Source organism: Drosophila willistoni, chromosome 3R, assembly GCF_018902025.1.
Source record: "Drosophila willistoni isolate 14030-0811.24 chromosome 3R, UCI_dwil_1.1, whole genome shotgun sequence".
In the NCBI taxonomy this organism is placed as follows: domain Eukaryota; kingdom Metazoa; phylum Arthropoda; class Insecta; order Diptera; family Drosophilidae; genus Drosophila; species Drosophila willistoni.
In genome coordinates, this window is record NC_061086.1 from 25,119,514 (window position 1) to 25,147,499 (window position 27,986).

The 27,986-nt window shown below is 40.6% G+C and overlaps 5 protein-coding genes across 9 annotated transcripts; 3 read left to right on the top strand and 2 right to left on the bottom strand.

Moving 5' to 3' along the window:
* Positions 1–55: 55 nt before the first annotated feature.
* Positions 56–1,439, top strand: LOC6647358 (MKI67 FHA domain-interacting nucleolar phosphoprotein). Its single transcript, XM_002069895.3, has 3 exons — positions 56–264; positions 330–677; positions 741–1,439. The coding sequence occupies exons 1-3, from the start codon at positions 166–168 to the stop codon at positions 1,356–1,358; spliced, it is 1,065 nt and encodes a 354-aa protein (XP_002069931.1). The 5' UTR covers positions 56–165; the 3' UTR covers positions 1,359–1,439.
* LOC6647357 (homeobox protein MOX-1) lies at positions 1,406–2,208 on the bottom strand. The gene has a single exon (XM_002069894.3). The coding sequence runs from the start codon at positions 1,896–1,898 to the stop codon at positions 1,446–1,448; it is 453 nt and encodes a 150-aa protein (XP_002069930.1). The 5' UTR covers positions 1,899–2,208; the 3' UTR covers positions 1,406–1,445.
* A 1,164-nt stretch (positions 2,209–3,372) lies between these two features.
* Positions 3,373–23,169, top strand: LOC6647356 (PH and SEC7 domain-containing protein). 5 transcript variants are annotated; one of them, XM_047013665.1, is made up of 14 exons: positions 3,373–4,162; positions 13,432–13,498; positions 13,561–13,614; positions 13,682–14,487; positions 14,562–15,758; positions 17,081–18,147; positions 18,217–18,603; positions 18,668–18,831; positions 18,895–18,992; positions 19,067–19,342; positions 19,401–19,538; positions 19,606–19,823; positions 21,647–21,782; positions 21,867–23,169. In XM_047013665.1, exons 1-13 carry the CDS (start codon positions 4,025–4,027, stop codon positions 21,666–21,668), a joined length of 4,632 nt encoding a protein of 1,543 aa, XP_046869621.1. In that variant the 5' UTR covers positions 3,373–4,024; the 3' UTR covers positions 21,669–21,782; positions 21,867–23,169. The 5 variants fall into 5 exon arrangements, with proteins under 5 accessions (XP_046869621.1, XP_046869620.1, XP_046869622.1 ...); XM_047013664.1 differs by lacking the exons at positions 21,647–21,782; positions 21,867–23,169 and adding exons at positions 20,056–20,252; positions 20,316–20,419; XM_047013666.1 differs by lacking the exons at positions 21,647–21,782; positions 21,867–23,169 and adding an exon at positions 20,056–20,290 and having other exon boundaries at positions 17,081–17,246; positions 17,658–18,147.
* A 260-nt stretch (positions 23,170–23,429) lies between these two features.
* LOC6648108 (S1 RNA-binding domain-containing protein 1) lies at positions 23,430–27,978 on the bottom strand. The gene is made up of 11 exons (XM_002069891.4): positions 27,775–27,978; positions 27,388–27,714; positions 26,895–27,326; positions 26,463–26,824; positions 26,123–26,405; positions 25,867–26,066; positions 25,609–25,798; positions 25,317–25,547; positions 23,944–24,076; positions 23,760–23,889; positions 23,430–23,703 (listed from the first exon to the last, which is right to left on the bottom strand). Exons 1-11 carry the CDS (start codon positions 27,942–27,944, stop codon positions 23,483–23,485), a joined length of 2,679 nt encoding a protein of 892 aa, XP_002069927.1. The 5' UTR covers positions 27,945–27,978; the 3' UTR covers positions 23,430–23,482.
* On the top strand, positions 24,072–25,296 carry LOC6648109. The gene is made up of 2 exons (XM_002069892.3): positions 24,072–24,720; positions 24,783–25,296. The coding sequence occupies exons 1-2, from the start codon at positions 24,143–24,145 to the stop codon at positions 25,276–25,278; spliced, it is 1,074 nt and encodes a 357-aa protein (XP_002069928.1). The 5' UTR covers positions 24,072–24,142; the 3' UTR covers positions 25,279–25,296.
* Positions 27,979–27,986: the final 8 nt, after the last annotated feature.

Below are 27,986 nucleotides of genomic sequence, written 5' to 3' on the forward strand. Positions count from 1 at the left end.
CGATTTAATAGTCGGAATATGGTTAATTTGATCTGGCAGCGCTGTCATGTCCATCACACAACCCCACAATTATTGGCAACGCTGGCTGTTCCACGTGCGGTGCCGCGATTTTTATTTTTCTCCAATTGAATTTTGCTTATTTAATATACAAAACAATTTGCTACAATGCCGCCTGTAGCGAAACCCAAACCACAAAAGATTCAAAAACAAGTGAAGACCACAACAAAGAAAACGGTGGCAAATAAAACCGTGGTCTCTGGGCAGGTAAGACGAATGAGACAAACTTAACTGTAAATTTCGTTTATTCCATTTGGCCATCTTTTACACAGTTAAAGAAAAAACTGCCTCCAAGTCAACAAAAGAGCCAGGAGCCTCGCAAAGAGCGCGGCGTAGTCTTCATCAAGCATCTACCCCATGGTTTTTTTGAGAATCAACTACGTCAATATTTCAAGCAATTTGGACGTGTCCTGCGTGTCCGCCTGGGGCGGTCTCCACGCACAGGTGGCAGCAAAGGTTTTGCCTTTGTGGAATTTGAGTATCCCGAGGTGGCCAAAGTGGCGGCCGATACCATGGACAACTATCTGATGTTTCAGAAAGTGGTCAAGGCATCGTATATTCCGCCCGAGAAACAGATCTATAACTACTTCAAAACTTCCGTTAAGAAGGTTCAAAATAAAGTAAGTGAGATAGTTATTCCAATCAAGGCGACAATATAATAATAATTCTAACTGATTCAATAGGCAGGCAAGGAAATATATGTGTCGGAAGTGACAGCAGCCAAGCAGCGTAGCGTCAAAAGACAGAACAACTGGGACGAGTCCGCCTGCCAGAAGCGCACACTTGGTAGCCTGAGCAAGGTAAACCAGTTGAATAAGAAGTATGAGCATCTCGGCATCGATTTCAACAGTTTGCTAGTAAAGCCATTGGAGAAAACAAAAGGTGAGGATGAGGAGCCGTCCACAAGTAGCAAGGCAAAGCAGGCAAAAAAAGAACCCAAATTGGAGGATTTGCTGGGCACAACAATAAATGAAGACTCAGATGATGAGGATTATGTAGATGCTATCGAATCGGATGGAGAATTAACCGATGAAGACGACGATGAGGATGATGATGAGGAAGAGGAAGATCTGCCCACTCCGCCTAAAAGATCACAGAAAGTTAAGGCAACTGATAATCATCTATTAAAACGTAAACCTGGCACCGGCGGAATACAGAAAAAGAAAACGATTGTGAAACCCGTTGCGAAATCCTCGTCAAATAAGATCAACAAGAAGGCCACCCAGACATTAAAATTGACTGCTGCGAAGGAGTTGGCCCAGCCTCTAAAGAAAGTAACAGCAAAGAAGCTTAAGAAGTGATTAAAAAAAAAAGAAAACACTAAATTTTTATATTCTATAATTAAATTTTAAGAGATAAAGAAACTTGTTGTAGTAAATGTATCTATGTCAATAGTTTGCCTTTGTGAGAGGGGAAATCCCAGTTTCCAGTTTAATCCGTTTGCATTTCATGCGACGATTCTGGAACCAGACCTTCACCTGACGCTCGCTCAGATCCAAAGCAACAGCGATTTCGTAGCGTCTTAATCGAGTGAGATAATTCGAATAACCAAATTCCGTTTCCAGTTGCTTTAGCTGGGGTTTCGTAAAGGCTGTGCGTTCCTTGCGTTGTCCCGTGCTCTTAAACGTTTCGGATTCGTGTTGTGGTTCAGAGTTTTTCTCTTCAGACGCAGATGCTGCCTCGGTGTCGGGCGCTAATGTACTCCAATTGTAGCCATCGTTGGACCAAGTAAAGTTAATATAACTGCTCGCTTGAACTTGATTTTGATCATAGTTATAGATGTTATAGTCCTCAATATAGCCCGATGCGGTAAAGTCTGTTTCAGTATTGCAGTTCTTCATTTGTCTCGAGTTGTTTCCACACTTTGCTCTCAAATTTGACTAAACTCTTGTGAGCAGAGAGCGCGGCTTATTAAGGCAGAGGCGGTGGAAGAACCCGCCTCAATCGCTCAATCTGTTTTTTCACTTAACTGTGAATGATGTGCTGCTGATATGGTAATTGTGTGTCCAACATCTGGGCACATGTCCGACTTCGTCGCGTGCGATCGACGTTTCATCTTTTGGTTATGACACCCCAAAGAATCGACATACTTATATATCTGTTTATCTTTGGGTCAAAACAAACTGGAAAAACGGAAGTAGCAGCACATATGTTTACAGTTATATGAGTCAAGTGCTTTGTTTTTCTATGATCTAGGCAGGACAGAGAGAGAAAGAGAGAGACGAGTATAGATGGAGGGAAAGATCAAGAGGATGAGAGCTATAAAATTTAAATACTTCTCATAAAAACATTGCCGGAGATTAATCTAACAGTGCCAATTGCATGGTTACTTGAAAATTATAAATAGTATGGTTTCAGTCCTAGCGCTCTCCTTTCCTGAGCTGAAAGAGTAAACAATTTTGTACAAGTCTACTATTAAATTTCCCGGCCATTGTTTAAAATAATTAAGTCATGTGCACTCTGTTCAGCGAAAAAGGGAAGGGAAGGGAGGTAAGCCAGCTTACGAAAATTAGCTCTTTAAATTAACCGCCAAAAGTACTCACTAGCATTATGATAATTCGGTATCGATAAGAGTGACCGTTGTTGAGAATTAAGGCTGGGCGAATTCACTGTGGAATATTAAAAAAAAAAACGTGCGAACATGTTTGAAGTGGCATCATTGGTATGAGTTGCAGTATTGGCAAATCCCTTTTTTCCCGTCAAATCTGGCTTTTTTAAAATTGCGAGAAAATTTCAAAAACAGCCAGCAGTCGGAATTCTGTTTTGTTTTTTAAATATAAGTTGCTTTTACACTTTTTTTCCTGATTTTTATTCGATTAATTAAAATGAAATAGTTCACTTCGTAAAGCAATTAAAAAGAAGGTATGTAACTCATTTGGTACAATGTACCTTGAGTATTTATGTATTAACGAAATACTCTAGATTACCGGAAAATTTTCATAAATAAACATTAATATATCATATACAGATCCGGTTTGCGTCGACTTAACAAATGCTGCCACGACTACGTCTTGCAAAAAATTTATTAAATTATGATAGGCGCAATGAAAACCAATGACCCGAACATAAATTATATTGAAATAGAAGAAATAATAAATAGTTTGTAAAAACAAACCCTTAATGTTCAGTTTTTTTTCTTGTAACTTCCCACTAAAAACCGCTTTTTTTGCTCAACAAAAGTTGGCAGCACTGTTGAGGCGAATGCTCAATTTTTAAAGGCGAAAGGGCAAGATTTTAAGGCGAATATTCAATTTTTTTTATGGCTCGAGCGAATTCGAGATGTTGTTTTTGTTGTTTTTTGTTGTTTTTATTGTTGTTTTTGTTTTCGTGGTAAGCGGTCGCGTTGCTGGTTTGTCGTCGTCTATAGTTAATAAAATAAAATTAATAACTAATGCCACATGCAAAATAATTAAGGAGGATGTGCTAGTGTGTGTGTGTGTGTGTTAAATTAAACATCAGGAAAATGTATTGAAACGGAAGTCCGCAGCGCGGGCGGCTTGCAAAGTCAAGAAAAGGTGGAAAAAACGAAAAAGAGAGGAAAGAAAAAAAAATTAAACAAGTTTGCGGGTGCGGCGTCGGCGTCGGCGGCGGCTGTTGATGAAAATTTGCGTAAAAAAAGAAAGCTGATGCTCCAGCAGCACAATTACAAAATTAAAAAAAAAATTAAAGTCGAGCATGCAATTTTTAGCTTGTATACGTATTGTACGTGTGTGCGTGAGTGTCTCTCTGCCTGTAAATCCGTCTATGTTTGTGTGAGTGTGTGTGTATGATGGTGGCAGAGAGTCAGAAATTAAACGCCTGGCAAATTAAAAGTTAAAAAAAAGTCATAAACTGAGTGTTGGCTTACCCCCTCTAACTAACCAGGTGGGTAGCCATTGTCCAACAACAGACGCAAAAGCAACACATAAGGGAGAGGCGTCACCTTTGGCGTCACCGTCACCGTCAGCGTCAGCGTCGGCGTCGCGCAATGACTGAAGAATTGAAAGTGGTGCTGCGACGCAGCGAGCAGCATTCCGGTTTTGGATTTTCATTACTTGGAACAACTGGACCGCCACATGTCATCTACGACATAGTTGAGAATTCGCCGGCAGCCGATTGTGGAGCGGTAAGTTAGCCCCCATCTAGCACCTCTTCCCCACTGCCCCCACTTGACCCAGCCAAATAGTGACTTCATCCACCAAGGCGATATTTCTGCTTCTTCTGTCCTAGGCGGTGACCAAAAAGGGACGCGCCCTTTCAAGTTTTCATTTGATAAGAAACATGAATATATTTTTGCACCATCTTTTGTGATAATGGCAATGTTGACCAAAAAGTTGTTGCAACAACTGCGGCTGAGACAGGGACTGTGGCGTCAACATGTCCTTCTGCCTGTCATCATCATCGTCATTGTTGTCTGTTGTCTGTCGAGTGTGTGATGTCATCTTTTTGTTTTTCACACTCTGCCAAAGGGTGGGTACACTCATTTTGGTCATACCTTTATATATACATATGTATGTATATCTCTCTGATCAGCTGTTGATGTATTCTCATTTCAATCTCAAAAATAATGTGAGCTATAGTAGAACAAACACTTTTATCAATCAAGAAAGGGTATTAATATTTGGTCATATCAGCTGCTGGTCGATTTCTCTGGTTTTAATTGAATCTCTTGTTGCAAAATGTATCAATTTTCTTTTTGGTCTTCACCCTCCTCCATTTATTTATGTACTTTGTGTGTGTGTGTTTGTGTGTGTTGTTCACTTGTTAGTGAGTCTCTCAGAAAATAAAATAAAGTTAAATAAATAAATACAACTGGTTTTTTTTTTCGTTTTCATTTGCAACTCGAGTTTCAGCTCCAAACAAAAGTGGCTGCAATTAAAATTATGGCTATTAACATTTGAATCATGTATTTGTTTACATGAGATAAGAGTTATCAAAGAACATATCATAAAACGGATTCGAATTCCGAGAAGAAAATGTTTGCGCCAAGAAACGGACATTAGAAATCGTGCTTAGCATTTTTAGAGTTTATCTTTCTTTGTTTTGGCTTTGTTTGTCAAGGCAAATGCAAAAGACAAACTCAAAACTCGAAACAAGCCAAAAGAGAAGGAGAAATGGTAATGTAAATGCAAGCGGCGATTATAAAAATAAAGACACAACGTATAAAAAAATCAACATTTTGTATAAAAATAACTTTGCTGGGCAATATATGTATGTATGTACATATATGTTTATGTACAAATGTGTGTATTTTGTCTCTGCTTACTTTATAATTATCAGAGATACATAGAGAGAGATAGAGAGAGAGAGAGAGAAGAGAGGCAACAAGAACGAGAAGGAAGGAAGAGGAAAACTAAATAATTGATTGCAGTCAATGGATTTTGTGCTGGTTGGGTTACTCCCCTGCAGCCATCTTTGGATATTTACACAAACAAGGCGAGAAACGCGTTTGGCATTTTTAATGTGGTTAAAAAAACGTTATTAAGTAATATTAGTCCGAACCGTGAATAAAAACAAACCAAAAACAGCCAAACACAACAACTGAAATGCCGTATACTTAATGTCACGACTTTCTTATACCCTAAGTTAAGTTTTTATCTCACTCATGTTTTCTGATATACCCAATTCCAATATCTCCTTTCATTTGTAGTGTATAACAAGGTTGTTGTCTTTTGAGGTAATTGTCAGCTGCTGCGGCAGGCAAACTTTTGTTGTTGTTGTTGGTGTGGTGGGGTGGAGTGGGGTGGGGGAGAGCAACAACAATAACCACATCAATCGCGACTTTGCGCTTTCACACACACATATGTACATACACTCAATACGAGAATTCACCGGCAAACTCTCACGCACGCACACACATGCACGCACTTTTTCAATTTTTTTCTTTTTTTACTTATCGCTTTCGCTTACAACTTACAACATGTTGTTGTTGGTTTGCCCTTTAAAGGTTGTGAATGGGGGCGGAGGAGGGGTGTTTGAGTGTTTATTCAATTAAATCAAAGGAATATATACGAGTTTTCCTTATCAGCACAACATTTTTTAATTGACAATAATAAATTACTTTACATGAAAAACTTTTCAAAATTATTAAAACTAAAGATTTTTAAATCTTTCAAAACGAATAACAACAACAAAAAGGGTATTGAAACTTCAGTAGAGAGGACATTTTTATGGCGCTTTATACAAATATTATTATTGTTGTTGTTGTTGGCTTGTTTTGTGGTTGTTTGACGAGTCAGTTTTTGAATACAAACACCACCACACTGAAGCTTGTAAATGGAGCGGGTTCCGGGAATGGTGGGGAAGGGGCAGAAGAAGGCGGTAACGCATGAATATTTGATTGAGTTACCTAAACACTTTTGATATCTACCAATTAAATTAGAAAACTAAAACAAGTGTAAGCATCAGCAATATATATTCTATCTCTCTCTCTCGCCCTCTCTTAGGATGAGGTTGTTAATAAGTTAGTATATACTAAAAGGCATCAACGGGTCGACTATTTCAACTTTGTTTGCCTTTGTGAGCTACAATTTTCTTCTTTTTCAATGAATACGCTCATATGTATTTATGAACATAGATACACACACACACATTTACATTTAGTGTGTTGCAGTTGTTGGATACTTGTTCTTGGTGTGTAAATGTGTGTGTGTGTGTGTGTGTGCTTGCTGTTTGCCCCTTTTGTGTTTTATTTGTTTTTCCTATCCAAGTTGATACGTGATGACAGAACGAATAGAACAGAACACACTAGAGACTAGAGACCAGAGCAGACCCCTGACCCACCCTCACCCCCAAAGGGGGAGCAGACCATAGGAGTTGACAGAGCCACGACAACGAGCTAACGAATATCTTTTGTAATGTCTCCGTATCATTTTGAATGGCAAATTGTATATTAATTGCATACGCTTGGAAAGTGAGAAACATTTCAAAACATTTGTAAATTATACTCTCCAAACTAAACTGAACGCTTGCTTGAGTTCAAATTACATTTATTTATTTAGTTTCTTTTTGTTTTCGTTTGTTTTCAATATAAATACTTACTTTCACGCATCGTACACATGATCCATTATCATCATCTTTAAATATATTTAGTTGCTTATATACAAATACAAACATATACATATACATACATACATATATATGTATGTATACTTCTGTGTGTGTCCACTGTATTTTTTTTTCAAAAATATTCTCCCTCTCATGTCATTAATCAATTTTTCTTGCTTGTGCGTGTGTGTGTGTGTGTGTGTGTGTGTGTTGATGTGAGATCCCTTCAAATCGCTTTTGTTTAAATTGTTTTTCAGCTGTTCGGTTACGTCATTTGCTTCATCTAAATTGTGTTCCCAAGAGCCTTTAATTATCTCTTGACTAAACCAAACGAACCAACAACCCTTTCCCTGTCCAGGACATTCTCTCCGCATACTCCCCCGGGACAATGAGAGCGAGCTCCTTCTTAGAAACATTGGGATGCTATTGGCAACCTTCGTTGGTTGTTAGTTTCTACCAATCAATGAGTCTCAACAATTAAACAATTTTTTTTCCACCAACTAAATATTTTAAATAATTTCAATTGCATTTTCATTTTCATCTTTCACTCTTCGTGTCTGCCTTATGATTCGCTTTGTTCCCCTGTTTTTGTTCTCATTCCCGTTGCTCTCCCACTCCTTTCAATTTCTAATGCTATGCTTAATTAGTCTTTTTAACTGGAAATGACAAACGACTGTTTTTATTTTTTTTTTGTTGTTGTTCTTCGGTTTTGTTTCTGTTGCCGGCTGCAAATTAATTGCCACCTACGGCAGCAACAACAACAACAAAAACACAAGCAAAACAAAGAAAACTAGACGAACAGACAGGAGTGGAAGAGAGAAAGAGAAACAGAGACAAGAAAGGAGACTGACTCAATGTGGTATTTATTGATTTTCTGTTTACATAGATTTCTGTCTTTCCCCTTCTCCAAATAATGTGTAAGATCTTATCCCCCGCACCACTCTCCACTCTCGATTTGTTGTAAAATTGTCAAGCTCTAAAAAACAGAGAAGAAGGTTCAATGAGACAATTTCTCGATAACAATTACGATAACTAGACTCAGAGAGAAAGAGAAGTGAAACCATGAAGAGACTTTGCGAAAGTTGAGTTAAGTTTATTTTAATTGAATTACAGCAAATGGCCAAAAAGGAAAACAACCAGCGAAAATTGTGTGCACGCATTTATTAAGTTTGGTTTCGGTGGGCGGGTTGGGCAAAGGTTGGGTGGGTAGGTGGGTGGGTGGTTGGTTGCGTTTGGTGGTTGAGCATGTTGCATGATTCTCTGAGCTTGATGCCAATTGTGAGTCAGTGAGGTGCACGCTGTGCTTGTGCCGCCGCCGTCGCCGTCGTCTCATGGATGCGGTTCGTTGCACGCCACGGCACAGTGAGCAGAAGAAAAATAATAAGAACAATAAGTGCATAAGGCACTCAAGCCACCGTAGCAGCTCTTTGCCCCAATCCAGGAGCGGACTACTCCCACAGAACGACAAATCTCAGATATATCAGAGAGTTCTTTTTGACATTTCAAAGAGTTTTCATTTAAAATTTTCCGTCCTTGGCAAGAACTTTACATAAATAACGATAATTAAAGTTAATTCTCCCTTATACTCTTTTTTTTTATCTCAATCTAATATTCTTGATTATAATAGAATCATCATAAGCAGTGAAAACTGAGACAAATGCAGATGATTTCAGTGTTTAAATCCAGCCCTGAATAGGAATGTCACCCCCCCGAACCTGCTCGCCCCTGCCACGCCCCAAACACGAAACATTCACAGTTGCAGTCGCCGGACAAACTCTGCGCAAAATCTTGGCCATTTCTCTGTGTGTGTGTGTGTGCGTCCAAGCATTGCAAAAGATGCATCTAACAGTGTTGCCACTTGGCTGTTGCGAGTGCAATTTGCCCGTGTCTGTAAATTGAGTGGCAGCACTTGTCTTCTCATTGTTTTTGCATCTTTGTAGCTTTTAGAATGCTCAATTAGCCGCAAAGTGCCGGCCGGCCGGTCTGCTTCCACTACGTGCCTCTCTGACTTCCCCCACTCACCACCCTTCTAGTGCAATTTGCCCATTTTCCATTCTCTACTATTTCTATTCTTCTATTTTCTGCACTTTGCCTTCTCGTTGGCACACATTTTCCGAAATGAATCAATAAACAGAAAAAGGCACTGAAATATACAACATTTCCCTAGATCGGGCCGAGGCACTCGCTGGCCAGACGGTGTAGCAGCAGACGGCGGCAGTTTGCCCGATAAAGTCCAAAATAGCTGAAAAAAAACTCACTTCCAATTCAATTCTATCGAAATATATATAGAAATTGTTGGCTCTTTTTTCTGCTTTTTGCTTTAGCATGCAAACTTGTTTGCAAAACATTTATTGTTGTTGTTGTTGTTGGTTTTTTTTTCTTTGCATCGTAATGCAAATCTCGCACAACACTTTCGCACAATTTACAAGGCACCAAAAAAACCAACCATTTTTGGGTCGCTAAATATTGCATAGCCACATTTAACATCCTACGCGATGCAACAACAATTCAAACTAACTTTTGGGGGCAAAAATCAAGAGGTCTAAAGAAAATGTAAATAGATCTATGTATATATCATAAGGAATTCGCGTTTTTTTGCCCTGTAAATGTTCTGTATGAGCCACCAAATGCCGGATATATAGAGAATAAATATTAGAGAATAAGAATATTTGGTAAAAAGGTTTTATACAGTACCGCACAAAGGTTATTTTGTAATATTGATTAACAAACTAACTAATATTAGTAAATATCGAGCGAAACTTTAAGCATGGAAAGTCTTGGAAACAAAAATGATGCTCTGTGGTCGACATTTTGGGCATTTCATTTCATGCCTTGCTTTTATTCCATTCCATTTGAAAAACAAGGTTAAAACCAGGTAGCTGCGAAATTCTCGTAAAACATTTAAAGCCTAGTTAAATATGCAGTTAGAAATTGAGCAAAAATTGCGGTAAAAGCAAAATAAAGGTAAGCTAAAAGGCACGAGATCTAGATTAGTGTTTGATGACAGTCAGTCAGTCAGTCAGTCAGCCAGTCATTCACTTAGCCAACGATGCGTGAATCACTCAATCTCAATCTCGTTTAGTCCAAATAGGTTCCAAGTCTCTGCGGGCATTAACTAACACTAGCTAAAAGTGACACAATAAAGTGCCATGACCATTGAGAGACTTCCGATTCCCGTGATTGCACAACACCTCTAATCAAATCAGTCGTTGTATGCTAATTTGTTTCGCCCCTTGCCGACTGACTGGCCTCCTTGCTGTTTCCCCCCCGCCACCCTCTCGCCCTCTTTGTGGCTGTAGGCAAATATGAAAGGAAATTAACAATGAATGTGGCCGGTTGGCAAGGTCGTTGAAACAAATAACACACAACAGAAGCGGAAAAAAAGAAACACAAATGGACAGAAAAAACAAAACAACAGCGGGTGAGGTTTAAATTTACATATCCAAATCCACCTGTGTGTGTGTGTGTGTGGGTGTGTGTGCCGTTATCGACCAGCGGGGATGCACCACTGTTTGAAACAATGCAAAAACGAAATTAGATGGTCATCAAGCATGCAAAACAAAGGCAGAAGTCAGGGGAAACTCAAATAAGTCACAGTTGCGCCTAATACGCCTCCACCTGTGCATCTGTTCTTGTCCTAGAGCCAAACTTTTATCCGAAAAGCGAACATTGAAGACTTTTTGCGGTTTCATCTACACCCAACATTGATTTTCTGCCTAAGCCTAACAGCAGAAAAGAGGTTACTGGGTTATCATAGGGCAATTAGGGTATAAAGATTACCAAAGCTCTTGGTGAAACAGGAATCAATGGACAGATTGATTGATAGTCTTATCTGTAACGGGGACCAGGTGAGATTTATAATTGCAAATCCACTCAACTTTTATTCGTCTTTAAGATGACTAAAAATAAAGGATATTCTGAAGTCGTGGTTACATTTCTCCGCAGTACATTGTATACTGCGCTATTCCTAGTACTGCAGGGAATGGGTTCAAATGGTTCGATGCGGCTTAGTTTCAACATGTGTATGTTCTTGACTAGGTCGTCGACGTCGTCGTCGTCATCGTCATCATCATCGTTGGAAGTCGTCACTAATACAATCAATCAATCAATTGCCTTGTTTACCTCTATGTGAATAGGTGGGCGTGCAGTTGTTGCCAACATTGACAATTGACAACAACAACAACAACAAGAACAACAATCGACAACAGCAAAAGAGAAAACAAATAAATTCACGACATATCAACAATAAAGCGTCATTGAACCATTTATACATACATAAGTGCGTTACGTGTGTGTGTGTGTGTCACCGAAATTTAATAAATAATCAGAATAATAACCCCTCCAAAACGACAGCAGGTGAGGTGAGATTGCTCGCTGGTTTAGCGTTAAATTCAATCATTTGACATTAATTGAGGCATATCAAGGAGAGATAGACAGAAATGTGACTTGAATCTGAATTTACCATAAAATCCAAGACTTTATTTGTTATTTAATCGTTTACATATCGAGTATAATCGGAATAACTCAGTCGATAAGATTATTTGTGAAGGATTATTATTATTCACGTCTAAACTGAATCGCCTCAAAAAGTGTTTTTTTAAGGATCGTGAGGTGCAATCAGCAGACTGATAAACAAATGAAACGATTATATAAATTAAATCGATTAGTCGACTGATTAATAAAGTTGAATAAAGAAACCATTTCGCTTTCTTGGAAACTATTCACAATAATGAGGAATATATGATTGCAGATCAAGAAATGAATAGGAAATTTTAAAGAGTTGGCTTTATCTTTTCGACCAATCAATTGGTCTAAAATCTAATGGTCTGAGATGAGGTTAGAAATTTTCTCCTATCACCGTCACTCTAATAGACCTGCGAATAGAATTTTCCCGCATTGATGATTTATAAAATTTGTTTTTCCTTGCTCTATTGAGTTGTCTTCTCCCACTACATGTGACTGCAATTTTCCTGCATTTTCTTTGGCCATTTGAATTGCTGCTGCAACAATTCAATTGGAGCCTACTTTGAGGGGGACAAGGATTGCGACTGTGACTGGGACCGAACAGGCAAGCTACAACCAAGTGTAACTGATTGATTTAGCTTTAGCTGGTTGACTAGCTGGTTCGTTGGTTGACTGACTCCCCATGGTGTGCATGTGTCTGTGTGTGTTGGCGGTGGCGGCAGTCCTCAACAACAAGTTCAGAAGCAGCTCAAAGTGAAATGCAAAAGCAATTTGCATGAGAAGCAACCGAAGCAACCTGCTGACTTGTGCCTCCTCCTGCGCCTGCCAGCCAGCCTTCCTGCCGTTTCTCAAGTGTTTAATGGCGGCACTACAGTAGCGTAGCGGCACAGCTCTTGGTGGCGGATTAAATGCAGCCAGCTTTTTTTTTTTTCTCCTTTTTTGGTAGAGTGGTAACACTCTATCTGAAATAATAGTCTCCCGCGGGCGAAAACATAAAGTTTCCATTACAATTTCCCTGTTGGATGACTTTCGTTAGTTGGCTTTTTTATCCCCCCCCTCCCCTCCACCTCACTTCGGCTTCCCTGTCAGTGATTACGTAAATCCAGGGCCCAACGTTTTGTAGGCCACATAATTAATTTAAACATTGTTTGAAACATTAATTGCATTTCCTTACTGCTGCACTTTGTCGCGATGCTTGGTTGCTCGACGTCGTCTTCAGTCCTCGTCCATCCATCCATCCATTGTGGTACATAAATTCGTATAAATTGCCAGAATTTAAGTGTCGCAAGTGTGTAAAAGTGGCCTGTCGCCTTTCTTGAAAGACAATGCGAGGGGTTTTCGTCCCCCGAGCACAGATTAATTATGCAATAAAAGTAATTTTTGTGTATATGTGTGTGTGTGTGTGTGAAGAGTGCTTCAAAATTTATGGAATAAACTATGCGCTCCGCCATCCGCTGTACTTTAGAGGAGGGTATGGCGAGAAAGGTGCGTACCATCTAGCCCCATCCCCATCCAAGCCACAAGCCCTATGCACCCTGTACACAATATTGCCAATTCTGACGTCAGACAACTCAAATAAGGCGCCAAATATCATTCGACGATGTCGTCGCCCGGCCTCGCCACGTTGTGATTTCTGCGCTGCGAACACAACAACAGAAAAAGTAGAGAAAATTAAAAATAGTTTATAAGTGCCAACAGCAACAACTGCAACAACGAAAAAAACACCGGCGGCAACGAATCAGCGGTAGGGGAGTGGTGGTATTGAGGGGTGGTATACGAAAATCAATAATAATAATAAGAAAAACACAAAAAACTTGTTATGGTGTCAATTCTGGTCGCGCTTTCTTTATCTCATTGCTTTTTCTGGTGCTTTGCTCATTTCAGGTGGAGGCAGGCGATGTTATCCTAAAAGTCAATGGCACCGATGTCCATCGCCATACAACGAAGGAAGGTGAGTTGTAACTAACTAAGATTAAGAACTAGAGTCACGAAATTTAATTGAAATCCTTGCAGTTCTTAAATGCCTGCGCTTATCGGAACATCTGGTGACCTTGGAACTGAAACGAGGTAAGTATCTTGAGGGATATTGGTGAGCTTGGCATTTGCAACTCCATTAACTCTGAATTCTTGGCAGATCCCAAACTGAAGGCTCGCATTAAAGAGCAATTGGCAAACACACAGAGTCCGCATTATGTGGACATTGAATCTCCCAATATATATGATTACAATAGCAGCAACAATAGCACCAACTCCTCGCCCAATCATCGAGTCCAGAGCAAGGGACAGCAACAACTGCGCTACAACAAGTCGCCCACGCACTTGCCATCGTTGCGCCAGATCCAGAATTCATCGCCGGCAGCCGGCAGTGGATCTGCTTCGGGTACAACAACAACAACAACAGCTACCCACACACAACATAGTCGCAATTCCTCGGCCAGTTCTACAAAAATACAAATTGTGGAGACTTCCATAATAACAACAACCACAACAACAACAGCAGCAGCAGCGGCAGCAACATCACCAACTCTTCCAGGGGAAGCAATTTCGCCCACATCAAGACCATCGCGCATTCCACAGGCACTAAAGATCACTGCCAATCCAAAGCCGGTGCCCGTTCTTCATTCGCCACAACATAAACGGCCACGTCCCTCGCAAATACCCACAAAGGCAGCGAATGGAAATGCCCAGCAGCAGCAGACACACCAAAATCATCTACAGCAGCCACAGCAGCATTCCAATAGCTACAGCGGAAGTCCTGTGACCCGACAACAGCCAAACGAGCGAGAACGAGAGCCAGAACCAGAACCGGAACCTAACTCGGCGCCACCGCAGCCAGCGAAGGCGCCACGCTTTGAGGCTTATATGATGACCGGTGATCTGATCTTAAACCTCTCTAGGACTCCACAGCCTAGTAATCTTCTAATGGCGCAAGCCAAAAAAGTAAAGAATTCACCTTTATTTTGGTTTTGTTGGATTGAATCGTTTTATTTATTTATCGTCATTTGTCATTTTAGGTGGACAGCTTGCGTGATTCACCCAATCGTAGCCTGGCCAATTCACGTCTTAATGGCGCCTTGGCTCCCCGTGCATCTGGCGAATCGTCGCCCACTTCCTCATCGTCCGTGGATTCGCCCACAAATACGGGCAGCTCGGATTCTGTAAAGCGTCAGGCCAAATTCCAGCGTAACAAGCAACAGCCACTGCAGCAACAGCAGCAGCAACAACAACAGCAGCGTGATAGTATCAATAATAGCTACAATCGCCGGGATTCGCTGACCAACGATACACTGCTTATGTGCGAAGAACTAGAACGAGATGAGGATGATGCCGAGGAGGGAGAATACGTAGTGGATCACCGACAACGTCCACATCAGCTACAACAGCAGCAGCAACGATTCCGCCAGCAGCAGCATCAACAGCGATACGAGTACTATCAAAACGAGGACGAGTTGGATGAGGTGGAAGAGCGCGAAGAGGATCAAACCCACTATGATATCACAAACATTGAGACCTATCAGAGTGGTATGGGACGAGACGATGAAGATGATAGCGATCGGCAGTGTTTGGTCGACGATGACTACGACGATGAATACGATGAGGAGGAAGAAGATAACGATGCCGGTGACGAGGAATACTCAACCAATTCATTGGGTTCGGGATCTACAGCCAAGCAACGTTTGCGTGCCCTTAAACAACGTTCCCTCGCACGACAACAGCAACGCAATCGAGATGCTGTGGATTGTGCAGCCTCTGGGTCCACTTCATCCAACACAGTGAAAAGCGATACGGGATTGGGCGTGGGCTTAGGTGTAGGCGTTGTTAATACCTCGCAGGAGGAAACCTCATTCTCTGTGCCAACATCCCCAATTTCACTGTCCACGCCGTATATCAATAAGGAGATGGCCAATTCAGTGCCCACCAGCCCAGAGCCCAGTTCGCTGATGGCACCAGAGTCGAATGGAGGAGCAGGTGTTGGTGTTGGTGTTGCTGGTACTGCTACTGGTAGCGGGACCGTGGTGGTTCGTCGCCAGAATGGCCATATGGTGCGCAAATGCGATGCGGCTGGCTTCCGCACTAGCAAGTCCGAGGATCATCTGCAGCAGATTCAGCGTGAAGGCATTGCAGCTGTGATACCCATCGATATTGATGAGGATGTGAATAGCTCGCTAAACACGCTTCTCGACACACGCCACGACTCCGAAGATTCGCAGGTGAGGAGTGCTAACCAAACGAAAACGAATTAGCTGTAAGCGGCGGATAGCGCTATAGCGATATATATGTATATAGGACACATAGGACAGATTCCAGATCCTCCTTGTTTGTGACCCACCGAAATGCCCGTTTCAAATGCTTTTGTAGACCTTAAATTAATTGTTGTTGTTGTTGTTAAACGATTCCTGTAGCTATTTAACCAACCAATGAATCATCCATTTATCTATCCAACTGTACATGTGTATCTATCCAACTATCTCTCTATGTATCTATGTATGTGTGTAAATTTCTAGAATCATGATCATCAGCATTGTCCTATAAGTCATAACATTTATTCATTCATTGTATCATGCAAACAAATCTCTTCTCTGTTGTAAATTCTAATTTCTATGATTCGTTGTTTTCAACTCTCTGTTGTTCTACTCAATCAAATTTGAATTAATTTTACTCTATACTCTCTCTCTCTATCTTAATTAACCAACTCTCTTCTGTCTATCTTACTCAGTTTGTGTTTCTTCTTTCTTTTCTTTCGGTTTTTACTACTACTTACTACTACTACTACTACTCTAATCTTTGATTCTCAAAAACATTTTGATATATGCGCGCGATTTCTTGAGCTTTATAGTCGACAACAACAACAAGCACAACGACAGCCTCGACAATATTAAACAACAACAATAGCAACGGCAGCAGCAGCAGCAGCAGCAACTACAAGAATAACACCAGCAACAGCAACGATGGCATCAGCTGCAAAAGAAATAATAACAACAACGAAAGACGAACAGCGGCAATATTAACAACAACAACAACCAGCAGCAACAACAAAAGTGGCAGCAACAAATTAAACTATATATTATATAAAAAGGTTGCCATTAATGTGTCTCTGTGTGTGTTTAATAATCATCCATTAATGACAATGATATGACGATATGGGGCATGCAAAATGAAAAAAAAAAAATAATAATTTTAAAGATTTTGTAATTTGAAGTAATTTTGAAATGTGTTTAAAAGCAATTTTTGTTGGCATTTTGTTTTATTTTTGTTGCCTGCGCTTGCAAAACGTTCTGTTCTTAACCGTAGATAAATGTTTAAAACTAACAAACTCAAATGCTTATCACACACAAACACATTTACACTGACTGAAACTCACACACACACAAATACTACACCCACACACTTGGCAATTGTTTAGGAATCCACGATTGGGCTTATAAGCAAAAAAAAACAGGAGAAATGACAACTTGTGAAACATTTTTGAGATATTTTTCGAAACATTTAATGACAATAAAAGCTAATCGTATGCTTTTTTCTATATATCTAGGCATCGGCATCCAATCGGGATCGTATTGTTTGGACATATAATGCTCCATTACAACCGCATCAGTTGCAGCAACTCCAGCAGCAGCAGGAACTCCAGCGCCGGCAAGAGCTACAACAGCAGCAACAGCAGCAGCAGCAACAACAACAGCAGCAACAACAACTCTACGGTCAGCAATCGCATTCAAATTCACATTCAAGTTCCATTAGTTCATCGCCTCAGCATTCGGCTGTGGGCAGTCCAAACTCGCCCACCTCGGTGTCGTCATCAGTGATGTCGTCATCGGGCTCAAAGGGGGCCCTGGGCCTGGGCAGTAGTAGTAATGGCCATTCAGGCGTAGCCATGCAGCAACAGCAGCAACAACAACAGCAGCGGGAATCAGCTGGCGGTTATGCTATGCAGCCGCCGGCTGCTATGCCGGGTCTGTTGGTTTGTCCAGGTGGAGGTCCTGGTGGTGGTCCTAATGGTGGTGGTTGTGGTGGTGGTGGTAACGATCAAAGCGTCTCAGAGGCCATTTCGAATATATCTAGTCCCGACTACCAAGACGACGATAATTTATTGAGTTCTCGCGATATTTTAGGCGGCATGGTACTTAGCGATCCCAGCGATTCGGATTCCACCATTCTCGTCTCGGATGCGGCCGCACTGCAGCGTCATCAGCAACAGCAGGCCAAGCAGCAAATGCGAGCTCAGCAGCAGCAGCAGCAACAACAACAGCAACGCCAGCTGGACCAGCAGAGAGATCAAAGTGAGCACAAGGTGGTCATTCAAGTGCGTGGTCTAGACAATAGCAGTAGTGCGGCTCGATCCGATGATGATGTGGCCACCTTGACTGACGAACCACTAACGACGACGATGACAATGGCAATGGGTCATGGTCATGGTCAGGGTCAGGCTCAGGCTCAAGGCTCTCCCCCCGTTTCGGATGATGGCAGTGATGTGGAATCGTTACACTCTTATCACTATTCTCCTAAGGCTGTGGACATGCCCTCGGCCATACGGCTGGCCAAAAGACTGTACTCCCTAGATGGTTTCAAGAAGAGTGACGTGTCGCGGCATTTAAGTAAAAAGTGAGTAACTTTTCCAATTCTCCATTAAACCTTAACTCATTTCAATTATCTGTTTTTTATTTATTGCAGCAACGATTTCAGCCGCGCAGTAGCCGATGAGTATCTCAAGCATTTTAGCTTCGACAAAAAGTCCCTAGATCAGGCACTTCGGGAATTTCTGCAGCAGTTTTCGCTATCTGGTGAGACGCAAGAGCGGGAACGTGTGCTAGTTCATTTCTCTAAGCGGTATCTAGACTGCAATCCGGGCACGTTCAACTCACAGGATGCCGTTCACACACTAACATGTGCCATAATGCTGCTTAACACGGATCTACACGGTCAGAATATTAATCGCAAGATGAGCTGTGCAGAGTTCGTTGACAATCTGGCCGATCTCAATGATGGCGAGAACTTTCCCAAGGATGTGCTCAAATATTTGTACCAGGCCATTAAAACGAAACCCTTGGAATGGGCGCTGTAAGGAACAACAATGAAGGAATAAGGAATTTGTTCACACAACTGATAATTAATTGTCTTTTAGGGATGACGATGCCGGCGATTTGCAGCAACAACGAGCTAACAATAGTGCTCTAGCCACTGTTGGGCAGAATCCATATCTCGATGCACCCGAATCGGCCACGGCAGTGGAATACAAGAAGGGTTATGTGATGCGAAAATGTTGCTATGATAGCAGCTACAAAAAGAGTTAGTCCAATTAAATTTAAATTACAATTTTTCATTTACTAATTTGTGTTCGTTATGTTCTAGCTCCCTTTGGCAAACGATCATGGAAGATGTTCTATTGCACTTTAAGAGATTTGGTGTTATATCTACACAAGGATGAACACGGTTTTCGAAAGAGTCAGGTGGGTAAAATGTGATTTGTTAAACACTTTCATACAACTTTATTCATATGACTTATTCTTTCTCTCTGTGGTAGATGTCTGACAATCTGCACAATGCCATACGCATACATCACGCCCTGGCTACCAAGGCAAACGATTACACGAAAAAGCAACATGTTTTCCGTTTGCAAACGGCCGATCAGGCCGAGTATCTGTTTCAGACCAGTGATCCCAAGGAGTTGCAATCATGGGTGGAAACTATTAACTTTGTGTGTGCCGCCATATCGGCGCCACCACTCGAGGGTGGAGTGGGTAGCCAAAAACGTTTCCAAAGACCATTGTTGCCCAGTTCGCAAACGAAACTGTTGATGGTGAGTCTCCAAAAATGTGTCCTTGGTGTTATGAAACTATTTGTTGACTCCATTGCAGAAGGAACAACTCACCTCGCATGAACAGCAATTGGCGCAATTGGAACAGGAGCTGAATGAACATAAAAAGGGACCCATACCAAGCAAGGGATTGCCACTGCAGAACTACAAGGAAAAGGAAAGCTATTTGCAATATGAAGTGAGTGAATGAATTCGTCAATATAAAAAAAGAGTGAATTAATCACATTTCGGGATACTTCTTTCAGCTGCGTCGCTATCGCACCTATGTGGGCATTCTCAGTGCCAAAATGCTAGCAGATCAGCAACAGCAATTGGAAGTCCAATCCCAACAACCATTGTCACAAGCCACATATGAAGAAGAAGCCGACACATTCCCTACAACGCCGCAAAGTATTAACATTCAACAACAACAGCAACTGCAGCAGCAGCAGCAGCAACAGCAACAACAACAGCCAACGAACAGGTACAGTCTGCAACAATGCCCCAGCAGCAGTAATAACTCCTCATCCTCTGGCAATGTCCAGCAGGACATTGGCTGACGCGTAATGGGAGTTTTCTCAGCTTGTGTGGTTTAAAACCTTCCCCCCATACTACCTAAATATCCACCCACCCACCCATTACTCCACCCGTTTTATTATACAATTTTTTTGTATTATCAATTCCATTTTATGTGTTTACATTGTGTTCCTTAACAGCTTGCCCAGGACATCTGTTTCAAGCGGTTTCCTTTGGAACAAAGTGTTCTGGGACAGTCTTTGTTGCATTGTTATGTTGTGTTGCTGGCGATATTGTGCTGTTATCAGTTTACCATAATTTTGTTATGTACATACATACATACGTACATATATCCTCTTTTTGCCATTGTCCAAAGATCTTTTTGTGTTGTTGTTGTGTGAGTATGCATATAAACAATCATCCTCATAAATCATACCGATTTTGACTACTATCATTATAGATCATGCAATTAAAGCTTTAATAATTCAGACTTAAGTGTTGTTGCGTTTAGGCCAACTCCCAATTATCAATTACATCAATCAAAAAGCCACACAACTTGCTGTGAAAACTCAAAAGTTAAACCTATTTACATACATATTTAAAAAAAAAAATAAAAAAAAAACTTAACGATTTTTGGATACCGATATATTAACCAAACAAAGAATTGCCTAGTTAACCGATAGAAAATGGTTTTTGTAGCACCTGTAGAAAATGGAATATACAGCCTATAAACGATAATTACTACTTACTACTATATATATACATATGTATGTAAAACACAAATGTGGTTCATTAGTAGCAAAAGTTATATTCTAAATTACATTAAAAAAACAAATAACGAAGAAACGCACATACCCATTTTTGCGGTTAGAATAAAAAACAAACAATTTTTTTAATGTATTACGACGACAAACAAAACACAAAACAATTAAATTCAAATTCAATTCAACTTGTGTATATTATATATGGTATAAGAGCTCTATAGATTTAGATCTTTAGATAAATGTATAACATGAAATGCATTAGTGTTGCTGTTTAAACCTTTTACTGATGATGATCATGATGATGATAATACAATTGTGCCCTAGTTTATAGACTTACTCATAGACACACATACACATACAAACACATGCACTTACATCATATTCACCATGTTCTTCTGTACATATGCTCGATATATGCTAGCAAGAATATACATACATCCAAACATATATCTCACATGCTGCGACATTAAAATGGTTGCCTTTGCCGTTCTTCGTTATATCGTTTACGTTCTATTACTTAACTCGTTGCAATTCCAAGACCAAAAAAAGAAAAGAAAAAGAAACAAAAAGAATTTTTCAATTTTTACAGATGGTTCGATGGTGTCTGCTGCTGTCGCTCACTGTGGCGTCAACTTTTTAATCCCAAAAGCCATTAAACCAATATTCACACACACACACCCCCACATGTATTTAGCCACACATATACACAGCAACAGCAACAACAACAACAACAGCAACAACAACAACAACAAGAGCAACCAAAGCGCACTCTGGAGACTAGATCAATCCACCAAATGGGTGGGGGGTGAAGTTTTTTCTTTGTAAATGTGCCCCGACCACCCCGCCCACTGCCTTAAATGTGAGCAAGCCTAATGTAAACAGAATCAAAGTCAATGTCTCTTTGTCCAACCACAAACTAACGCATACATATATAAAAAAAACAAAACTTTGAGTGTATAATAGTTTTGACACCATAATTAACAAATAAGTTCTTGAGAGTAATTTAATTTAACATTTACACTTGCAGAAAAGAGAAGAAAAAGAAATAAGTAATTGCGCTTTTTCGTTTCGCTATTGATTTTGACCATTTGATATCCACCATAATACACCACTTCCACCACAATTATCCATACACACGACATCGCACACTTCCCGGCAATTTGGTAAGTGATATCCATGCCAAACTGAACAATAGTTCAACACTTTATTATTAATTCCTTATTATTTTTGTTATTGTTACTCTTCAGGCAGTGTCCATGACAAAATACTCCAAAAAAAAAAAGAAAAGAAAAACTAAAAATCTCGAGCTGCCTCCACGACATCACACTCTTAGAGGCCAGAATTCTTAGCACACACACACACACACAATCGCACAACCACCCCCAACATCGTCCTTCCAAAACACTTAGGAGTTGCGGCTGTGCCGTCTGCTAATTGAATTCAGAATTTATGTACATTTTATCATTATATATTTAACAAAAATCATAAGTTTCTGAGAAAATTAGACTACAAATATGCAAGGAGACATTTCTTGCAATCGAATTTGTTAAAGCGGTCGGGTCGGTTGATCGGCCGATCGATTGGTTGTTCAACAGATATATGTAGGCAGAATCGGAAATGCCATTTAAGATGTGAAGCAGCGGAAGAGAGCGAATGATATCGACTCGAATATCGTTCGTTGGCCAATATCGTTCCCCTTATTTTTTTCTTTTGTTTTGCCAAAGATATTCTGCTGAACAACTCGTCGTACGTATACAAGCGATCTACTGCATCTACATCTATGAAAATATTCGGCTTATACACATACTTACATATACATATTTATTAATTAACTACAATACTTACATCATTACCTATGCTATCATTATAAATGATAAAAAAAAAAAACGAAAACAGAAAAGAACAAAAACAATTCTCCACACATGCATTAACTATAACTATACATATACACATATAGATACATATTGATCAGCAAGATGAGAAGGATATATCGTTGTATATCAACATTGTGAAGTATGCATGTTTTGTTTATTTGGCCTTTTTGCGATAAATTGATATAGACATGTGTTTAAGGCATAATTTACTCCAATATTATGTACGATTTAATATTTATTTAAACAATAATTGGTTGATTTCGCGACATGCCCACGGTAGCTAGAATATAAAATTGATTATAATTATTATGCAATTAAAGATTTAAAGAATATGGAAAGCGAAAATGAGAAAAGCAAAGAGACAGATGGAGAGAGAGAGAGAGAGAGAGATAGAGAGGAGAGAGGGTGTGAAACAATAACTTTAAATACAAATATGTATGCATATATATATTATATATTTTTGAATATATTATTATATTTATATTGTGTAATTATGTAAATGTAAAACTGTATAACATTGTTTGAAAAATATCCTGTTTTTACACAATTCTAATGAAAACGGCAATAAATTTCAAATATATAAAAAAAAAACACAACTGATGCGATCAAAAGTTGCTTTTAAACCAAGCGCCTAAATATACATTTAATACATTAACTATTTATTTAGTTCTGAACACTGCAAAAGCAAAATGCAAGTAAATATTTTAACTGAACAACATTCAAAATGAAAGCGTTCTCACTTTTACAAAAGAAAACAAAACTATTTATTATTAAATGATAAGTTTTGAGTATATCTATTATCTACGAGAACCGTTACGCTGTATACCTATGTGAATATATATCCTGTTTATATATATTTATATATATATATGTGGAGTATATGTATGTATGAATGAATATTATGCCCTTAACAAAGAAATGTGACTCATTAAATACTTCCAAGAAAAAAAAAGTTTTAATCAAGACTATTTGCACTCTTGATTTGCCATTTATTCCTTTTTAAAGGTAAAGGATGTGTCCGTCTCTTGCAACATATCCTCTTGACGTAATCCCAAGTGTCGCCGTTGCAAATCAACTTTAACCACAGAAGCGATAACACGATCGCCAATGCTCAGTTCGCCATCGCTCATGTGACTTCTATGGATTAGACCATCGCGATCCACGCCCACATCGACAAAGGCTCCAAAATGAGTCACATTCGTGACCGCCCCTACAACAGTGGATATAAATCAGTCAGTATTCAAATGAATCAATTACCTAACTCACCTGTGAGCACATCACCAATGCTTAGTTCATCCAGGCGGGTCATTCCCTGTTTGAAGAGCGGTCGCTTGTCCAAATCGGCACGATAATCCTGAAGCAATTCCCGTTGAAGGGCAACCAATACAAATTTAAGCTGTAAACAGGTGAGGTATAAATAAATGGTCCTCTTGAACATCTATGCTCTTACCCGTTCCATAGGCAGCTTTTGTTGCTCGGACATACGCTCTAGATTTTTTTGTGACAATGAGAACTCCTTGATGCGGGCTATAAAGTTGGCCTTGCCAATGTCCGATAGCTTTAAGTCACACTCTCCGATGATACTAAAACAAAACCAAACAAAATTAGTTTAAAAGTTTATTTATTTGTATAAGAAATTGTTGCTACACATGGCGCCCAAAAAAAAGATCAGAGATCTAAAAAAATTATATGAGGAACGCTGGCAATATCCGCCGGCAATAAAAGCAAAGAAAATAAAATACACCGCCTGTGGGGAACTTGCTCGATATGGAATCAAAGAGCCATATGAACCATGTTGGAAATTCCCACTGGCCACGTCAACTAACGTGCGCTTTGGACCTTGCTGGGAGTACCCGCCGGAGCGGTACAAGCGACGACCTTTGCCTCCACCATGTCGAGGTTCCAGAGCGCCCCCTGAACTCTTGGAGCCCTGCTTTACGAAGTGTGAAACGCTCTACACGCGCTTTGATTTTCAACTGGAGCAGTGTGTGCATGAACAGATTTTAGTTATTCAGCAGAAATATTCTAACTTGGAACTTCAACTAACTGAGGCCAAAGCTTTTCAAATTGAGAAGGCCGAGCAGATGCGTTATCAGGCAATAAGGTATCAGCTCTTAACAAGCTCTGCATGCTGCACAAAAATCTATCCCGAGTACCTTAGCAAAATGGCGGAGGAACGTGCTCTCTGTGAGTTTCAAAAAGCATACGATGCAATCAATCAAAGCAAGTAAGTGCTGAAAGTAATCCAGACTGCTTGTGGGCTAGGTGTTTGAAACTCTTCTCTTGCAGCAATGAATTAGGGTCCTCCGTTTTAGACATAGACAACAGTATGCCGGAATTGGAAAAGCGTTTGAAAAAGATAGATCGTTCTCTGCGCAGTCCCTTTCTGATGGAACTGCATACGGTCCTAGAGACTATCGAGAATCTTAGTAATTACTTTTTTGGTGTCACAAGAAAGTTGAAAATCTGGGCACAACTGATGCAGCCAACGAATGAACACTCAATCGAGGACTATTTGGCCTTATTAAAGATGAATCAGGACTTTAGCAGTCTAATGAGAGCTGGTAGTGAAAAGTGCACATGCAAACGGTGTGACAACAAAAATCCTTTACTACCATATGTCCCATGTTGGAGCCAACCGAGCATCGTCGATGATTCAATCAAGAAGAGGCCAATAAAAGATTTTCTCTGCAGCTTACCAATTGCATTCCGTCCGAAGGCATTCGAGGAATCCAGCAGCTCCTCCAAATTACAAGACATCAGTGTTTCCTCTACTAAACCTTAAATATATATATATATATTATCTTTTCTGTTATGACTTACGTTTGCGCCACTTGATAACTTTCCGGATGCACCCAGGTGCAGTCGAGCGGGTTCTTCAGTTGTCCACCCACACTAAGGGGTTCGATACGAATAAATCCAGCGCATTGCACAAAGGATTTATCGCCTATGGTCCGCACTGATAGCAAATCTTTACGGGACTGGAATGGGCCATTCTTAGTGCGGTATTCGATTATCTTTTCGGCTTTCTTCTCCGACAGCCCCGCAATGTGTCTAGAAAAGTGGATACCAAAATCATTAAGGGTGGAAGCATCCTCAAAAGTTCTTCACCTACTTGAGCACACTAAGGCTGGCCGTGTTGAGATCAACTCCGACGTAGCTAACACATTCGGAGACAACATCGTTCAGCGATTGCGTGAGAATCTTCTCAGTGACATCGTGCTGATACATGCCTACTCCCAAATGGCGTGGTTCGATTTTTACATACTCGCTCAGAGGATCATTAAGTCGACGTGCAATGGAAACTGTGAATAGACAAAATGTTTGATTTCGTTAGCAATCCCTATTTCTTTAGTTTATTGTTAGCGCTAACCTGCGCTCCGTTCATTTGTGTCCATTTCGGGAAACTCTTTGCTGGCGACATCGCTGCATGAATACACAGAGGCTCCATTCTCATTAACAATGCTGTAGCGGATGCTGCCGCTGTCCAAAGCTCCCGATTGAAATAACCGAGTTAACCATTGTTCTGTATCTCGGCAGGCAGTTCCATTGCCTAGTGCTATAATGTGACAACTAGAAAAAATGCATCGAATAACTAACGAGTATTGGACAGGAAAAACGAGAATTACTTGTGCTTGTTGAGAAACTGCAGAAGTTGTTTTTCGGCCCCCTTTTGATTGGAGTTACGGCCGTGCGGATAAATTACACCCGTTTCTAGCACATCAGCTGTCTCGCTTATTACGGCCAACTTGCATCCATTAACGTAGCCAGGATCTATGCCCAGAATTCGTTCACCCTTGAGTGGAGACATTAGGAGCAACTGCTTTAGATTTTTAGCAAATACTTCGATGGCTGCCTTCTGTGCCTTCTCCTTGAGATCGGCTCGAATTTGTCGGCACATCAGGGGCTGCACTAAAAACAAAAGAAAAAAATTAGCTCTGATCTGTAAAAGTTTTCTTCTGTGTGTACATTTCTTGGTGAAACACTCGTCGAGGGCTCGAGTAAAGCACTCTCTACGCAGGGGATACTGCAGACCTTCCGACATGTACTGCTCCGATATAAAGCGGGTCAGATCCCTCTTTAAATATTCTGGAGTATCGACTTTAACAGTGAGAAACTTGTGCTTCTCACCACGATTTATGGCAAGCATTTGATGCGGCTTGATTGTCTTTATATCGCCTTGAAAATTGAAATAGTTTTCAAATTTGGAACTGTCTAGCTTTTTGTCTGCGATACAATGACCAGCAACCGATTTACTACTGCTTCCCTTCGTGGTGGATGCCGTCTCTTTGGTCTTGCTGCACTTCAGAAATATGCGATGTACATTTTGCCTGAATAGAAAAAAATGCAAACATAAAATGAGTGGCAAAGTAAGCTTTTATATAATGTCTGAGAACGTACAAACGGCGAAGTTCTTCTAATACATTTGAATTCTTGCTTATGTTATGCTTGATGATCTCGCAAATGCCATTTAAAACCAACGCCTCGGACGCCAAGGCTTCATTGCTTGCATCAACAATTGAAGCCAACTCAACTTTGGGAGCTGTGCCGTATAGCAAACGATCGGCATAATCTTGTAGACCCAAAGCCTTGGCCCGTTCGGCCAGTGTTCCTTTGCTCGCCGGCTTATAGGGCGCATAGAGAAAGTCTAATTCCTCGCTGGTCTTGGCACACATCAGCTCCTCACGTATTTCTGTGCTGAGGACGTTCTCTCTTTCCAGTTGATTGACAATGTTCTCTGCCCTTTTGCGTAAGTCGACAATTTCGGTGTACGTGTTGCGTATGTCACGTAGCCGATCTGGTGTTACATGATCGACCAGATCTCGTCGATAGCTAAAGTTACAAGATCCTTTAAGATGCTCTGATTGTTAATATATGATTTGGATAAACTTACCGGCAGATAAATGGAATGGTATTATCATTCTCAAACAATTGAACAATATTTTGAGCTGCTGCTGGTTGAATGTTCTCCGTTTCGGCAAGGAGTTCGTGTATATTCCACACCTTTCTGCGTTCCCAGAAAGAGCTGCGGCCCGTGCTGGTCCCAGTGGCAGCCACTAACACGGGAGGAGGAAGAGCCACCATCGGTTCCGGTTCTGCCTCAAAACTGTCCGGATTGGGGCAATCGTTTTCATTTTCATTATTCTTACCACGTTTCTTCTTGACCGCTGGACCATCTGCAGATTTCTCCTTTGCATTGGCTCGACGTTTTCGATTATCCCTGTGGGCGAATACCAAATAAATGTCCACTCAATCCCTAGATCAAGACATTTGGACTTACGTGCCGGCAGTTGCTGCCGCTGCGCGATCTACAAAGCGACGCCTGGGTTCCCTCGGCCTGAAGTCATCACTGTCGCTGCCATTCCTGCCCGAGTCCGGATCATCGGAATCAGAAAGCACTATAATAGCCTTCGATTTTTGGGCAGCTTGGCGTCGTGGTCTTGTGGACATTTTAACAGAAACAAGCGTTTTTAGTTGCCAGCTGTTGCCGCC

Bases quoted from the DNA above. Each gene is read 5' to 3' on its own strand.
- LOC6647358 (XM_002069895.3), top strand. From the start codon at position 166: ATGCCGCCTGTAGCGAAACCCAAACCACAAAAGATTCAAAAACAAGTG. The intron at 265-329 runs GTAAGACGAATG...TCTTTTACACAG, and splicing joins AAACCGTGGTCTCTGGGCAG to TTAAAGAAAAAACTGCCTCC. The intron at 678-740 runs GTAAGTGAGATA...CTGATTCAATAG, and splicing joins TTAAGAAGGTTCAAAATAAA to GCAGGCAAGGAAATATATGT.
- LOC6647357 (XM_002069894.3), bottom strand. From the start codon at position 1,898: ATGAAGAACTGCAATACTGAAACAGACTTTACCGCATCGGGCTATATT.
- LOC6647356 (XM_047013664.1), top strand. From the start codon at position 4,025: ATGACTGAAGAATTGAAAGTGGTGCTGCGACGCAGCGAGCAGCATTCC. The intron at 4,163-13,431 runs GTAAGTTAGCCC...TGCTCATTTCAG, and splicing joins CGGCAGCCGATTGTGGAGCG to GTGGAGGCAGGCGATGTTAT. The intron at 13,499-13,560 runs GTGAGTTGTAAC...AAATCCTTGCAG, and splicing joins TCGCCATACAACGAAGGAAG to TTCTTAAATGCCTGCGCTTA.
- LOC6648109 (XM_002069892.3), top strand. From the start codon at position 24,143: ATGGCGCCCAAAAAAAAGATCAGAGATCTAAAAAAATTATATGAGGAA. The intron at 24,721-24,782 runs GTAAGTGCTGAA...CTTCTCTTGCAG, and splicing joins GATGCAATCAATCAAAGCAA to CAATGAATTAGGGTCCTCCG.
- LOC6648108 (XM_002069891.4), bottom strand. From the start codon at position 27,944: ATGTCCACAAGACCACGACGCCAAGCTGCCCAAAAATCGAAGGCTATT. The intron at 26,825-26,894 runs GTACGTTCTCAG...TTTTCTATTCAG, and splicing joins TTAGAAGAACTTCGCCGTTT to GCAAAATGTACATCGCATAT. The intron at 25,548-25,608 runs GTAGGTGAAGAA...CCACTTTTCTAG, and splicing joins GCCAGCCTTAGTGTGCTCAA to ACACATTGCGGGGCTGTCGG.